Raw genomic sequence first — 15460 nt, 5'->3', positions numbered from 1 at the left:
GATGACCTAAGCATTAATATGTCACCTTGTCTTACTTAATGGACTGACTCCGCAGAACCCAAACTTGACAGGACCGTGGGAGGATGGGCTCTCTCACCAAGAGGGAAGAACACAGACTCTCACCAGGCTTTCTCATAGGGCAGTGAAAATCTGGGAAACAATAAATTGATAAAGAGAAAAGGCCTCTTACTGGGTCCACACAAGCATTCCTGGGGGAATGTTGAAGTTTCCGTTGTCTGACAATTAGTCTATGTGCAAATTGGATAAGTAATTTACATAAAATGTCACTTGTAAACAAATACCAGTTTAGGTCAGTCTGTCTCCTCCACTTTTTTTGTCCAAGCAAGATCATATTTCTTGTTCTTTCTTCCAACTGTTTTTGTCTGTCCAGTTTGTGCACTTGTAGGATCCCTGGAGAGTCATCTGGCTTCTGTCACAGCCCAGGGACCCACTCCAGCTGGTTTTATCAGCTCCTTGGGCTGTACTATCCCTTCTGGGGCTCCATGAAGAATGGAAGGACGATCCCAGGAGGATACCTGGTTACAGACCTTCAGCTCCTCAGGAGGACAGTCAGCATTCCTATAGACTTTCCACAGATGTGACACTGACTGTACTAAACATATTTGATTTGTGGAGTTCCCTGCTGTCTTCTGGAAATGGTTTATTTAGAACTGAGGAGCTTGTAATAATTCTCTAAAAAGACCTCATGTGTGTGGCCATCTAGATTTAACAACTTCTATACTTTAATGGTATAATAAATAATGCTATAATCTTATGATGAAACTTACTGATTTATCTACTTAAAACATGCTTTCTGAAGGAATCCATGTGATGATTGTTTTTATCAGACCTCAGGCCTCCAGGGCCTGCTTATATAACAACAGTTGATTTTAATAAACTGAAAGAGGTAAAAAGCCCAAACACATAATAGAAAGGAAAAATCCAGATACAGGGACTGCTGTTGAGAGCACAGAAAACTGGTTTCTTGATCATCTGAAACACTTTACAATGCAATTAAAAAGTAAACTATTTCACTGAGGTGAAGTAAAACCTTATGGTTTTCACATATTTTTAAAACCCAAGTAAAACACATTCTAAACCAGTTCAAGCTCTTTAATATCTTAAACAACAGCTCTAGAAGAAATCCATCTATTTTAAATTGGGGAAGACATGACATATGTGTGGTGTCTGATGTTTCCAGTGGGTGCTGAAGAAATCCATTGCAGTAAAATGCTATATAAACAGAATGCACATTTAAATAAAAAGCGTTTTAAAACAGCAGATATATTTTTAAATGAATCAAATATTTACACTTTATTAATATATTACTGAAATATAAACTTTATATTGATTAACTAGATTGTTAAACACAGATAGAACAGTAAAAGAAATACTTTTTAAAGTGCCAGAAATGTGATAGCTCAAATATGTTCTTGACCTAGTGCTAGTCAATTAATTGGTCTGTTCTTTGCAACAAAACAGTGTATTGTAACTGCTAAAGTTTACGTGGCTAAACCTTTTTAGTCTGATAAATAATTTTAAAAGCGTTGGTAAGTTATATAAGCTGCATACAATCATACTACTCAAACAATACATTGAAGATATAAGCCCCCTGTCTTAAAAAAGTGTCCTTTGGGGTTGTGCAGCTAGAAGCAGGGATCAAAGCCTCCCCATAGAGAAGTGTAGGAGCAGGGAAAGCCAGAAGGGCAGGCACAGCATGGGCACCTGATGGGGACAAACCATGTGAATAGAACCCACAAGCAGCCCTTAAAAACGGTTATTTGATATATGGTGTTCTCACTGAAACACAGACTGGTTGAGGCGGGAAGGATCCTCTAGAGGTCTCTTGGTCGAACTTGGAGTCAGTTGCCAAGGTTATGGGTTTTTATACATTTGCAGGCATCTGTGTTGAAATAGAATGCTCGCCAGTAAAGTACAGGGAAAATGAATAACTGTGCTATGTAACTGGCTGCAGGCTAGAGAATGAACACGTGAGACCTAGGGCAGGCATTTATATTGCAGATAAATATTACCTGCTAACCTTTCTGCTGCCTTTTTTTTTTTCTTCTTTTCAGGATGCCAATTGGCTCATGTTCACCACTTTGGAAACTGGATCTTAACAAACAATTGAATTTCATAGGTCTCTGGATGAGTTGTATGTGAAAATTAAAATGCAAGCAGAAGTTTGGTTCAACTCAAGTTTGTTTTTTGGAATTTAATGTATATAAGTATCTCCTGTCATTTTGCTTAAACAAAATGTGTCTGGTTTGGTCTGAAATTGGGGTGGTTTTTTGAGATGGGGGATGATTTCAATCTGTAAAGAGTCTTCCACACACATATCTTTATTTATGAAACAATCCTATGAAAAAGAAAAATTAACGACTTCTTTATTATGTGAGTCAAAGGGCAGTCATGTATGGATGAAGCTGCTGGGACACAATGCGCATTCAGAGTCCACTTGTTTCCAGAGTACATCCTGCTTTCCTGTGATTATCATTCTCAGCATCAGTTACCTTCCAGACTGGTCAGCTCAGAGCATTTTTTGATTCAGACCTCTTCTACCCAGCCACACAGGTTAGCAACATGCAGATATGATTTTTCTCAGATTAAGAAAACTGGAACATCTGGGATATTAACTCCTTCCTCCTTGCATTGCACATCCCAGAATTCTGAACAATCTGGAGGTGAGAGAAGATCTTTCACAGCACTGGCTGTTGGCAGGTGCTGTCCAGTGGACAGCTTTCTAAATCTCACTTTCCTCAAAGACTTCCTCAGTTGTCTCTCCAGTGGTGACCTCTCCCTCGCTGCTTTCTGACATGCTTGTCCGTGGGTGGGATGGGAGTGCGGAGCAGGGCTCCAGGTTGAAGTCTGTCCTCTGCCTCACCAGCACCTGCTGCAGCTGCATGCCCCAGGGTTTGCTCCCCTCCAGGCACAAGCGGTGTTTGCTGCTGAAGTGCTGTTTTTTTCGCTTCTGTGAACATTTTCTGAGGTATTTTATGTTTTCCCCAAGAAAGCAGAGTTTGCAGCCAAAGGGATCTGCCAGTAGGAAACGGGACCACTGCTTCTGGAGCTCTGCTTTCACCTGGGTGGAGGAGAAAACAGTCTGGTCATAGTGATGGCTTGTGACCACCCTGTAGTTCACTAACACAAATACTAGATGTAAAATGAGAGGAACTGTGCAGTCCTGAGCTTCCTGACTCTTTGGGGCTTCACTTGCACCTGGTGGGGTCCTTGTAAGGTAGGAACAGACTTGTTGGCTAAGTCAACCTGAAAAGTCCAACCTCTGCACTCTAAGGAAAGTTTTTCCTCTGCAAATCTGATGCATGTGTGTGGGAGAGCTCAAGTGAGTTCCCAGTTTACAGCCTGATGGAGTGGAGGAAAGCCCAGGCACTGTGGAAATGAAGACCGTGCAATTTTGCCAGAATGTTGTGCTTGTGGAGCTGATTTGTTTTGTTAAAGCTGTTTATCTGGCAGCCTGACTGAAATCCTCAGCACTGGGTGTCCCACTGCCTGCACCCCCTGAGCCCATGCTGCAGCTGGAGGGCAGGTTCCAGCCCCATGTGGAGGACCAGGACTTCCCCTGGCTCTAACCAGCAGAACTTTGGCCTGAGAACTCAGCTGGACCAGATGGTAGAAGGCCAAAAGAGCAACTTTCAACTGCTGATGAGAGCTGATAGCAGTTCTGTGCCCTTCACAAGTGTCAGACAAGCACTCCTCTATTGCCGACAAGTGCCAGTTCTCTTTTTCATTTAAGTAGAAAGCCCATCCATTTGTTTCACTGATGCCTTTAGAAAGGTGTCCAATTCCTGTAGTCCTGTTTGTGTAGTGCGTCCCATGCCAACTGTCTGTGCCAGTGTTCTGACGCTGGATATGTGTCTGTTTATTCCAATAGTGGCGGTCTGCACCCAGGTCAAATACAAGGGAAGTACAGATAGCAAGATTCAACTTAGAAAACATTTAAAATTAAGTGAGATTAATTCCACAGCCTACACAGCATCATTTTCCAAGGTAGCTTGTAGCAAGTCAGGCTGAGAAAGCTGGGGTGTTCAGCCTGGAGAAGAGTAAGGCTCTGGGGAGACCTCAGAGCCCATTCCAGTGCCCAAACAGGACATAGAAAAAGAGGGAGAGCCACTTTTCACATGTGCAGATAGTGATTGGACGAGAGAGGAACAGTTTTAAACTACAAGAGGAGAGATTTAGATGAGATGTGGATGGAATGAGGTAAGCTTTAAAGTCCATTCCAACCCAAACCAGTCTGTGATTATATGATTCTGTGCAGTCAGAGTGATAAGGCAGAGGCAGCGTGCAGTTGTCACTGGACTGTATGGACAGGAGCAGAGCCAGTAGTAGTTCAAGAGAAGCAGTTGTTCTCCCTTACTCAGATCACCTTTGAATACTGTGACTAATTTTGGACCCCCAGTACAGGAACTGTGTTGATAAGCTTGAAGTTATCAGCAGAGATCAGCACTGGGGCACTTGCCCTATGAGGAGGTATATTTACACTTCAAAGCCCAGATACTTTCTATAAGGAGATCATGGAGGAGGTGGAGTCAGGCACTCTGCAGAGGGGTTTGGTAGGACACAAGAGACAGTGATTACAAACTGAAATATATACGGAAAGGAGCACCAGGAGCAGCTGAGGGAGCTGGGAGGGGTCATCCAGGAGAAAAGGAGGTTCAGGGGGGACCTTCTGCCTCTGCAACTCCCTGACAGGATGGGGGAACCAGGGGAAATCAGGGTCTGCTCCCAGTGAACAAGGGAGAGGACAAGAAAAAATGGCCTCCAGTTGCACCAGGGGAAGTTTATATTAGACATTAGCAAAATATTCTATATTGAACAGGCTGCCCAGGGGAGTGATTGAGTCACCATCCCTGGAGACATTTATGCGGTTGTGACACTTGGGGACATGGTCTAGTGTAGTGGTTTGAACCTTGTTTTCCCCCCAGAGGCTAAGAAAAGTGGTAACCCCCAGGGGTGGAAACCCCTGGAAGTTTTGAAGTTCTGTCCAATGAGCACTCCTGCAGAAATGTAAACATATCACAAGCACCGGAAGAGAAGAGTGGTAGTTTGGGTTGTTAGAAGAAGTAGCCATGTTGTAGGAGCCACGAGGAAAGGGGCCCGGAGCCCCTCAGGGCCTCTGGGGCCCCCCCAGCCCCAGCTGGGGGCTACAGAGACTTGGAACAGTGTTAAGTTGGACTATGTGTCTGTAGCTGTGAGCTACAGGGAGATGTTTTCCATCGTGAGTGAGCAGAGACAGAGCAGAAGCGGCGGCAGCGTCCAGAGGTTATGGCTAAAAGCCAACTGATAAGAGCTAAACCAGAGAAGCAGCAGGAACAACATGCAGCACCGCAGAGAAGACTCCTGGAAGGAGAGCCGAGGAAAGAGAGCCTGTGGCACAGTTACAGAGTTCTGGGGGTAAGAACTGATACCAGACCCCCCAAACTCCTTTGAGACCTCCTGGAAAGGAGGAAGATGATGGACTCTTACTTGAAAGAGCCTTGAAGTGCAACATGCACTGCAGAGAAGAGCTGAGAAGCTCAGAGCGTCCTGGGAAGCTGGACCGGGACGGAGAGGAATGCAGAGGGGGTGACCTTGGCTCCCCCCTTGCACTGCTGCCAAGGTGGCAGCCTGAGGCAGGGCACAGAGGCCCTGCAAGGAGCTTGAATCTCCTGGAGATACCAGACCGTCACGAAGACTCCCTGTGTCTTCGTGATATGACGTGGTGGAACGGCCTTGTCTGGGGTAACGAAATCCACGGAAGACCCCTCACTTGGTTGGCGACGGGGCCGAGGGAGCTTGGATACCTCCCTCGTGAGTGCTGGCAGAGATCCAGCAACAGCTGCATGCATGAGAGAGAGAGATAGACTGCTTTCTGCTACTCTGAAGAAGCTGCTGCCCTGAGAGACTGGAAGGGATCTGTCCTTCTTTCCCTCCTGGACTTTTATTTGGAGGGGAGAAGAGATCTGATCCATTGTAAATACTATATGTCATGGTAGAGATAGTTGTGATCGTGTATATAATGTGTTATAGTATTTATTTGTACAGTCATTGTAATATATTCCCTTTCCCCCATTCTGAGTCTGGTTGTGTTTTGTCTGGAAAAACCCATCTCACATTGGGTTGAGATGTGGGAGGGGGAATGGAGCTAGGGAATTGGATTTTGGGGCCATCTCAAACCATGACATCTAGTGACAGACTTGTAGTACTGGGTTAACAAGTGGACTCAATCTTTTTAAGGTGTTTTCCAACTTAAAAAAATTCCATGATTCTATGACAATATATGGAAAAAATATTCCCTCCTGAGTATGGAGAAGCACTGGAAGAGAGGACCAGAGAGGTGGTGGAACCTCTGTCCTTGGGCTAGGGGGTTCAGAGTTTAGCTGGACAAACTTCTGAGTAACCTGGTGTGATTTCAGTCTTCGCGCCATACTGGCAGGAGGTTAGCTTTCTCTGCTGTCATCCCTGCTCCGTCTAAATCCTGATGCAGAGCAAATTGAACCCCTAGCTGTCCCTTGAGGCACAGCAGGAGACAACTTCCAGAGAAGGAATCCCTTACAGCAAGTTTAGGGATGTGCACACATTAAAAAGTGTCTCTGACTATTGCAGGAGATTGGAAGATGATCTTTAAGGTCCCTTCCAACCCAAACCATTCTGTGATTCTATTAAACTATTTTTTCAGCATGTTACTGTCTAAGATATCACAGAACCCTAAATATGGTCACTTCACATGGAGTTCAGGGGTAAACTAAGGGGTTCAGCCTGGTCAACCATGAAGTCTGGGGTTTCAGCTGAATAAAGGAGTGGGGTTTAGGTGTGTGACTGACCATAAGCTTCTGGTGGTATCTCAGACACCACAGGCTAACCATACCTCCAGTATGGTTATCTCGTATCATGGTATCTCAGACACCACTCAGGCTTCAGTGGAAATACTTTGCATTTGAATCCTAAAGCTGTGAGAGTTCTTGCTGTCCTGTTCACAAAATTTTACCAGCTCGAAAGAATGCACACATGTTCTCAATAAGCAGAGCTGGTCAGTGCGTTCATCCTTTTGAGTGTCATTAATATACTTTACTAACAAACTAAAAACTTTTCTCATAAACTGTCTTACCTCTCCATTAGCAAAGCAATACAGAACTGCTACCAAAAAACCCTGTAAGAGAAAGAAAGTGAGAGGAAAAATGAGCGTGCAGGAAATATATGAAGCTTTAGTTTAAGGATGACATTATTATTAAAGCCATAAATATAAACAATGCTGCTTAATTTTCAAAAAGGCAACCAATTTACTTATTATTGTTATTGAAGTACCCAGTCAGTTGTTTTTGTGCAGTGCCTTGGCAAGTGCAGGGCACATTTTGTGCAGATACTGAGAAGAAGAGACTATATACAATCCAGTTTGAACTTCATTTCGCTAGCATATAATACTTTTTTCCCAAAACACTACTGTTATAACTGGTGCTATTTCTAAACATGCTAAGGCAAAAAAAGTGCTACTTGGTTTGTCATACTACCTATGTGTTTGTTGGGGTTTGCATATGAGACTACTGAGACAGATCTCATTTGGGTGCTTTTTACAAATTAGTTCTATATTAAGTGATTGGTGTTAATTCAAAGTACAGCTGTATTGAGTGTTACAGCTATTTTGAATTGCTATTGTTCCTTCAAAGTTGATATAAATAAACACCTTAAAAAAATCCTAGAGATTGAACTTGTTTTAAACCAATGCCAAAATTATTTTTTCCATTTGCCTTCTCTCTGTGTTTGACCTCAGACCAAAGCAGCTTCCAGGCTGCATCTCAACTCCACAGGCTGGCACAGACATGCAGATTTATTCCCAGTTCTTCAGGAAATGCCCTTCTTTTGGTATGTCTAAAGGCATCCGTGACACAAGTGCTGATTAAGAGAAAAATAATCTCAGTCTCAAGGCAATGTTTATATCACAACTACAAAAGTGCTATAACGGTATACAATGCAACTGACAGCATTCAATTGGTTTCACACTCATACTTTTCCAGAAATGTTTCTGCTTTTCTCAGACAAAAGCTTAAAAAGAAATTCACATACCCAGAATCTTCAATATTTTTCATTATACCTAGCGTTAACCAATAGCATTTTGAGGCCACTGTTAATTGTCTAGCAATCCTGAAAGGCTTGGAGTCATTAATTCCTTAAGCATATATACAGTAAGTATGAAAACAAACAGTTTATCTGCCACACCAGTGGAAACGGGGACAGGAGAAATACCAGTGACAATTGCTTTTTCCATGTATTTTATTTCTGTCATTTTTCGTGCTTCACCTGGGTTATGGTAGCAAGATATAGTTAATTTTGGCATGTCATTTATCAACGAAACTTTTAAATAATCTTTTGCATCTGAATTATTTCATGGAAATATGCAAAAAAAATCACAAAATACTGTGGTCATTGGAGTTAATAATAGATGATATTAAATACCAATTATAATACATTATAATAATTATATCTTATAACTATTATAATTACAATATATTCTCACATATGATATTAAGTACAGATTTAAGAGCTTAAAAAGCAACTTTTTTATGCAGAACTGCTCCTGCACCTGGAGATAGTTCTCTTTTTTTTAGGTAGAAAGTTCATGAAAATGTCTTTACCTGGTGGGTGGTTTGGGGTTTTTTTGTTTTATTTATGAGCTCTAAATTTAGCCTCACAGGCACTGCAAGCAGAAACAGGATTTGAACTACATGATGCTGTTGAGTTCTTTGACTGCTAAGCCTGGTGATAGCCACTGCCAGAAAAGCAGAGACTCACCAGATTAGGAGCTGCCTGTGTGAACACAAGTGACATCTCTGTGCTGGTTTCAGTTTGTAAATCCCTCTGTGAATCTAGTTCACTGCTCCTGCAGGACCAGAGCATGCAGTGACAAGCAGAAGCACTGCGAAATCATACCAGAAGGTGGAAAGTTCTGCTGATTACAGAGAACCCCTTGATGTTTTACAAACATCAAGTTTGATGTTCATTTTATATCCTGATTTCTTTAATTCTTACTCATTTTTTCCCAATAAATTGAATTTCACACATAGAAATCTTTCCAATATGCTGTGACTTCTCAAGTACACAATTTCAGAATTATCCTAGTATGAGTGAAAAAGAAGAATCAAAAATTCAGAAGAAATGTTCATTAGCATAAACACCCATAGAAAAGGATAGACGCACACGTAAGCCTCACAACTCTTTTTCGGTTCCATTGACAATGGTAACATGATAAATTACTCATTAAATAACGTGTTCTCTCCACCAGAAACAGTAGTTTTTCCTGTGGCTAGCAGTTTGCATGCATCAGGGAGCCAAGGTATTTGGATTGCTCCACTTTCTAAAGCAAAGCAGCATCATACCTACAGCAGAAGTCCTATTTAGAATTTAATTTTGTGCTCCTTTAAAATGTTTGAGTTAAACCTCCAGATAAGATCACAGGGGTAATTGTTTTTCTTTAACAAAACAGTTTAACAGTCTTTTAAAACTATTGAGGAGATTTACAGACTAAACAAATGTAACTGTGTACAGTTGATGCGCTTTTTGGCTAATCCCTTCACAAATAATGCCATAGCTAAAAGAGAGAGTCTGCAATAAACATTAGCTAAGATCTTTGGGTATTTTGTAAAGACATTTTGTTTCTAAAGCATGACATGCAGCCAAGCCATGAATGTTTCTCTAAAAGGAATGAAGTTTGTGTTCTCTAGCAAGGATGAGTAAGCTGGTTTATATATCAGATTTCTCTGTACAATCCAGTAAATGAAATTTTCACTTAAAATGATCCTGTGTTTTTAAAATAACATCTAGCCACTGCAACGTCCCCAAGTAAGGATACGTCTAACTGAGGAATGCATACTCCAACACTAAGGTCCCTTCCAACCTAAATCATTCTGTGATTCTGTGAACACCATGTCAGCGGGCCCCTCAGGGTTATGGCTCTGCAGGAACTCTCTGGTGCTGACTAGGACATTTTTCCCCTCAAGCTGTAGTGGAAATTTTTAACTGGAGCCTCAAAAACAGTGTCAAAACACTGATGCATACGTACACCACAGTGTGGGTGCATACATAAAGGTCAAAACCAAGGATCATCAAAAATTGTGGGAAAAGTGCAGCAATGCTGTGACGACTTCATGCCTCAGGCTGCAGAAGTGGGCAGCGTGTGTCAGAACACTGAGTTAGTGAGGAGCAAGGACTTGTAGCCAGAGAGATTGATGGGTTCCTCAGTAAAGAGAGGAGGCCTGGAAATTGCTGTCCTGTTGCCCTAAGAAGGTCAAGACAGGAAGATAAGGGTAAAGGACAACTTTTCTAAGCAGGTTCACTAGTACTACCTGGAAGAGTCGTTACTCAGCAGCTCTGCAGAACTCAGACTGAAGCAGACAGCAGTGCTTTGTGCCAGTGTCCAGTTCTTTGGCTTTGCAAACTGGAGAGCAAATAATTATAGGGAAGTACACCTATACCTGTACATAAATGGCCATCTGAGAGTTCCAGTGACAGCTCACTCTACGATTAGGACTACTTAGGATTGGCTATTTAACTGGAGTGTGAGTCCTTCACCCCCTCAGGCTTGCCACAGGGTTGCTACAGTCAAACTTTCTTCCTTTCCCACCTCAGGTTTCTGCCTACTTTCACAAGACTAAGGCAGGGTGACTGAAGAGGAGTCAAGTGTGTGAACATCTGTAAAACACTGCTGACTGTATAGGTAAGAAACTTCTTTTTGACCTGCAGACACTGGTCTGTGTGTCTGTTCCATCCTTGTAAGGGCTCTGACAATTTTTCTCCTAGCTCTAAAAATTTGTGAGTACAGTACTTTTGTGAGTGTACATCTAGGAGCCCATAGTGTCACTTTGCAGATAAGGTGAATGAACAGATCCTTTAGGGAAATGGAACCCAAACCTTGGATGAGGACAGACATTCTCATAGTTATGATTTAGCGGGGATTACTTTAAATAGATCACTTTAATCCTGTTTTCAGGTGTCTGTGATGAACTGTCACCTATTATCAAAGAACACAGGATACACTGTTTCTGAAGATGTCTGACTCCTTTTTTGGTGATTGGGACTAGTAAATTTTGAATATGCAGTTTGTGAATGTTTTATCTTGTCACTGCAATAGTGTATTTAGAGACATTTTAGGTTGGAGCATAATATTAAATAAGAATTCTCTATATTTGTGGTATATATAGGTGAGCAGCATATGCACATGGATCTATGACCCCTAAAAACAGTACTTGCAAAACAGTACTTACATGAAATGAGCTCATTGTCAGCTGAATGAAAAGTCTTATATGTCTTGGAAGTCCTTCCACCTGTTCATCAGTGATGAAGGTAAATACAAACTCATGGATCCCCAACAATGGAATCAACACGAGCGTAGATCTTGCCAATCTTAAAAAGATAATGTTTGATTATTATACTTTTAAGTATCTTTGGTACAAATATAAAAAAAAATCAGCTACAAAGAAATTATTCCAGAAACATTCCCCCAATATTCTGACTCCGGAATGGTATTAGCAGTTTTGTGATTTTGGGAATAAATCCTCAGATATGAGTTTTGAAACATACTACCATAAAGGTATGAACAGGAAGGAATCTTGGCTTTGAGTTTCAGGTGAAAAGTTAGGGACAAGAAATAGAACAGGAAGGCTGCTATCATCAAACTTATGTTGTTAGGTAACAGAAAAATATTTACATAGCTAAATATGAGTGGTCTAGTAACAGGGTCCTTAAACTTCCTGTCACTGCTGAAAGCTCTGTGTAGCTGCATTGAGAACATCCTGCGGTACTGTCAGCAGTCATCTGCTTCCTAAAAAATGCAACTAGAATAATTTGCTAGAAGAGAATCTTCTTTAACGAGTCTGGGGACATATTTATATGGATGAAAGAAGAGCTCTCAAAACAAAGTGAATTATGAGGATGATTTGCATTATGAAGAATAGCTTGACTCTTTAAAAGTTTAGCAAAATTATAAGCAGTAGAAAGTGGAATATAATATAAAACATTGGGCAATGTTAAATACAGGCATTGCTGTCTGTACATCACAACCACCTTCCTGAATCAATCTGCAGAATATAGCTGAGATCCTTTGGACATTGACTGTTGAAGGAAGATGGAAATATTCTTTTGTTAGGGATGTAATACTAGGTTTAAGAGGAAGTCAGTAGCAAAATTTCCATCCCCCCCCCTCCCCTTGCCTGGTTCTTTTTGACAATAAAGTAATTCATGTTAGTAAGGCAGGACTGTAGTAGCAACCAGGGGTTCACAATGATACTAAAAGATACTAAGAACAGGAAAGGACTGGGATATGGAAAGCAGTTAAATCCTGATGTTTCCACTGTTTCCAGGTTTTCACTGCAGCCTAAGCTTCTTGCAGAGCAGCCTGCCCTTGTAGTTCCCACAAAGTGAGAAGATATTTGTGAAAATGTCAACTCTGAGACTTTACCTTGATGTACCATTGAGACTCCTCCAAAAGAGCTCACACCAAGGTCTACAAGAGTGCAGGCTAAGGAAGAAGGTAGATCAGAAACACTAAGAGACATTTCAATGTCTCACAAATCTTCACACCCTTTTCTTTTCAGGACCTTTTGTCATATTCAAGGGAAAAATGCATCACAGCAGCAGAGGCCGCAGGCCGCAGGTGTGAGTGAAGATACCTGAGAGCAGGGATGTCATTGCGTTGCAAAGCCTTTGTGAAAATGCCCACAAAACTCAGCACATAGGTGCTGACCTGCCTTTACCTCTCAGATAAGGAAATGTCTGTGGAGCCTTTTTTCCCAGATGGCTTTCCTGTATCATACTCTAAGTATCTGTTACGCCTGGCGGTGGTAGGTAAATATTTAAGGACAAACAGGCAATCTTCTGATGTTATCAGAAAATAAAAAGAAAGGGCCTAGATTTCTGTGTTACTTATTACATACCTGTATTTGTAGTCATGAAAGCTCATTTGCTGAGCTTTTAGTTTGGAAATCAGCATCCTGAGAATTTTTAAGAAGATGCCAAAGTTAACCTTGAACAAAAATACATATGGGTTACTTAAAATAAATGTTATGACACTTATCATATAACTATTAAATAAATGCAAAATTGATATTAAACACTTGCAAAACCTGCCACCAAATAACTGGAATGCAGTTGTGATGAGGCTGGAATTCAAGCAGGTTTTTGCCACATCTGCAGCAGAGAGAACAGAGTAGCAGTGACAGACTCTGCTGGTATCATCTCTCTCCAAACAAAGCAGCTAACAGTTTATTTACCTTTAGGTCATGCAACTCTTCACCAAACCATGACAGGTAAGCAGGATGTGGTAAAAATCCACAGTGATTGCAATTCTTCAGATAAAGAGGATCTAGGCAGCCCAAAAAGCCCTGGGCATTTTTTTACAACTGATTCTCTCCTCTGTTAATTAAATTGTCCTGACTTGAGCCAGAAAAATTTACAAGTAATTCTTTCTAATGAGACCTGCAAATGCCTATGAGTCATGAACTATTTATCTTTCACAGACCAAAAGCCCTATGCAAAAAAGTTACTAAAGTTGCAAAATTGAGGAACTTTGCATTGCCTTATTCAGCCTGATTGGCGTATAATTTGTGATACACGATCTTCCAGTACAAAATTATATTTTAATTTTTTAACACAGAACTCTGCTTCCTCATTATTTGAACAATAGTTTATCCCTTATGTCACTTCATATCCCCCATGATGTTTCTGTAGTAGGAAACTGTATCTTATTTGTTCCAAAATATTGAAGGACGATACAGGTTCTAATTAAAAAGACCAAGGAGGGGAAAAAATATGAGTTATATAATTCTTACTGTAATGGAAAACAACATTGGTCCTCGGATGATCCACCAGATTCCCATGTGTTCATTTGTTCCCCAGCACCTGGAGAATAATTTGAAGTGTAATTAAAATTTAATATATCATTTTAATAATAATTTAATATAATATGTACTTTTATAAAAGAGACATTTAATATATTTATCTGTTTATATTTTATATAGGTATATATAATACATAATTTTAATAACAATTTAATATATAATTTTTCATAGAAAAATTAGGAAGCTTACACAACCTGTGTATATATTTCAAAAGGAAGTTGATGCAGTACAAGTTTTTCAGGTGGTCCTCAGAAGAAACAGAGTAAAACTGGGAAGAGTCTCATCAACAACTCTAGTTGTATTTATTCTGAAGATCTTTCCACATGAATGTTGAGAGATGTTTCCCTGGACCACAAACTTCAGAACTATCTGGCAAACTCAGTCTTTGAATCCACAAAATAACTGTATATGACACCAAACCTTCATAATGAAATTCATCCTACTTAAATTATCTATTGGAAACTATAAATGAGTAAACTAAGAATTGTGTAGTAAACAGGAATTGCTTCATGTCCTGCTAAAAAATATGCATACTGTTTCCTTGAATCTATGTCCTTTTATCCTACTCTAGCCTTCTAATTTGTCCTATGCACATGTTTCCTCTTTCCTGAGGTTCCGTACTGTCTTGGCTTGTCATTTACGATTTAGATAACATCTAACTCTATGAGCCTGTAATTATTATTTGGTTGCTGCTTATTATCTATATTGGCATTCCACATGAAATTCTCTAGAAGCCATGAATAATAAGAGGAGAACAAGAGAAATCATACAAAACTCACAAAGTTTATGTGATGCTACTAACAGCATCATTGAAGACCAGAAGACTGGAAAAGTGATGTTTACTAGTGCACATTACTGTCGCTAATTCCTCCACCAAATATGATCACATTCATTAGTATCAGCTTTCAGTGACTATAAGATTTTGCCATTCGCATTCATAACAATTGGTTTTTTTACAAAATGATGGGGAATAGTTAGTAATTAAATGCAAAGTGTAGATGGTCTCCAAGGAGAGCACTGGTTCCCTTTTCTTACTGAGAGGATGCTCTCCATAAAGATGGTGGTGCTTACAACTTGCTTCATGTAAGTGGATGATCACTGGATGTGATACGTTTCCTCTCAGGAACAGTGAAGGTTCATTCTACTTCTTGATTCATGCATAAGTGAATCTGAGAATTCCTAGAAGTAGTTTAATGTAAAAGTACTAAAAGGAACCTTGAAAATGTAACAAGTATCTATAGGTGCTGTATGTATTTTATAATCTAGTAATCAGTACTTGAGTCAAGTACTGTCAAGGGCTTTCAGAAAAGTTAAGTAAACAGAAAGACAGTGATCTAAGGTTCTTTTTATTTAGTAACCTACCCTGTGTTCTCCAGTTTGGATCTGCTTATTCCCCAAGGGCCCACAAACAGGATCGGAACAACTGAAAGGAAAAGACATCAATTACAATCAAGCTTGCAGAAGTGTGTGGTGCGGAGATAAGTGCTTTTCAGTCTTCTATTTAGAAATGTACAAAAATCAACCTAATCCTGGCTTTCCCCATGTCTAGTTCAAATACAAAATGAAACTTCATT

The 15460-nt window shown here is 40.4% G+C and overlaps 1 protein-coding gene across 4 annotated transcripts in view; it reads right to left on the bottom strand.

The window, feature by feature from the left end:
• Positions 1 to 2362: 2362 nt before the first annotated feature.
• The window catches only part of GLP2R (glucagon like peptide 2 receptor), a 41764-nt gene continuing 28666 nt past the window's right edge, over positions 2363 to 15460 (bottom strand). For all 4 annotated transcript variants that reach the window (XM_027668438.1, XM_027668435.1, XM_027668436.1 and 1 more), the window contains exons 9-14: positions 15249 to 15309; positions 13818 to 13887; positions 12924 to 13012; positions 11256 to 11394; positions 7109 to 7150; positions 2363 to 3082 (exon numbers count right to left, since the gene is read on the bottom strand). In XM_027668438.1, coding sequence (XP_027524239.1) covers positions 2744 to 3082; positions 7109 to 7150; positions 11256 to 11394; positions 12924 to 13012; positions 13818 to 13887; positions 15249 to 15309 — 740 coding nt within the window. In that variant the 3' untranslated portion in view covers positions 2363 to 2743. The remainder of the gene's footprint in view (positions 3083 to 7108; positions 7151 to 11255; positions 11395 to 12923; positions 13013 to 13817; positions 13888 to 15248; positions 15310 to 15460) is intronic.

Source organism: Corapipo altera, unplaced genomic scaffold (genome assembly GCF_003945725.1).
Source record: "Corapipo altera isolate COAL_440 unplaced genomic scaffold, ASM394572v1 109, whole genome shotgun sequence".
NCBI classification, from domain to species: domain Eukaryota; kingdom Metazoa; phylum Chordata; class Aves; order Passeriformes; family Pipridae; genus Corapipo; species Corapipo altera.
This window is presented reverse-complemented; position numbering and strand designations above follow the sequence as displayed.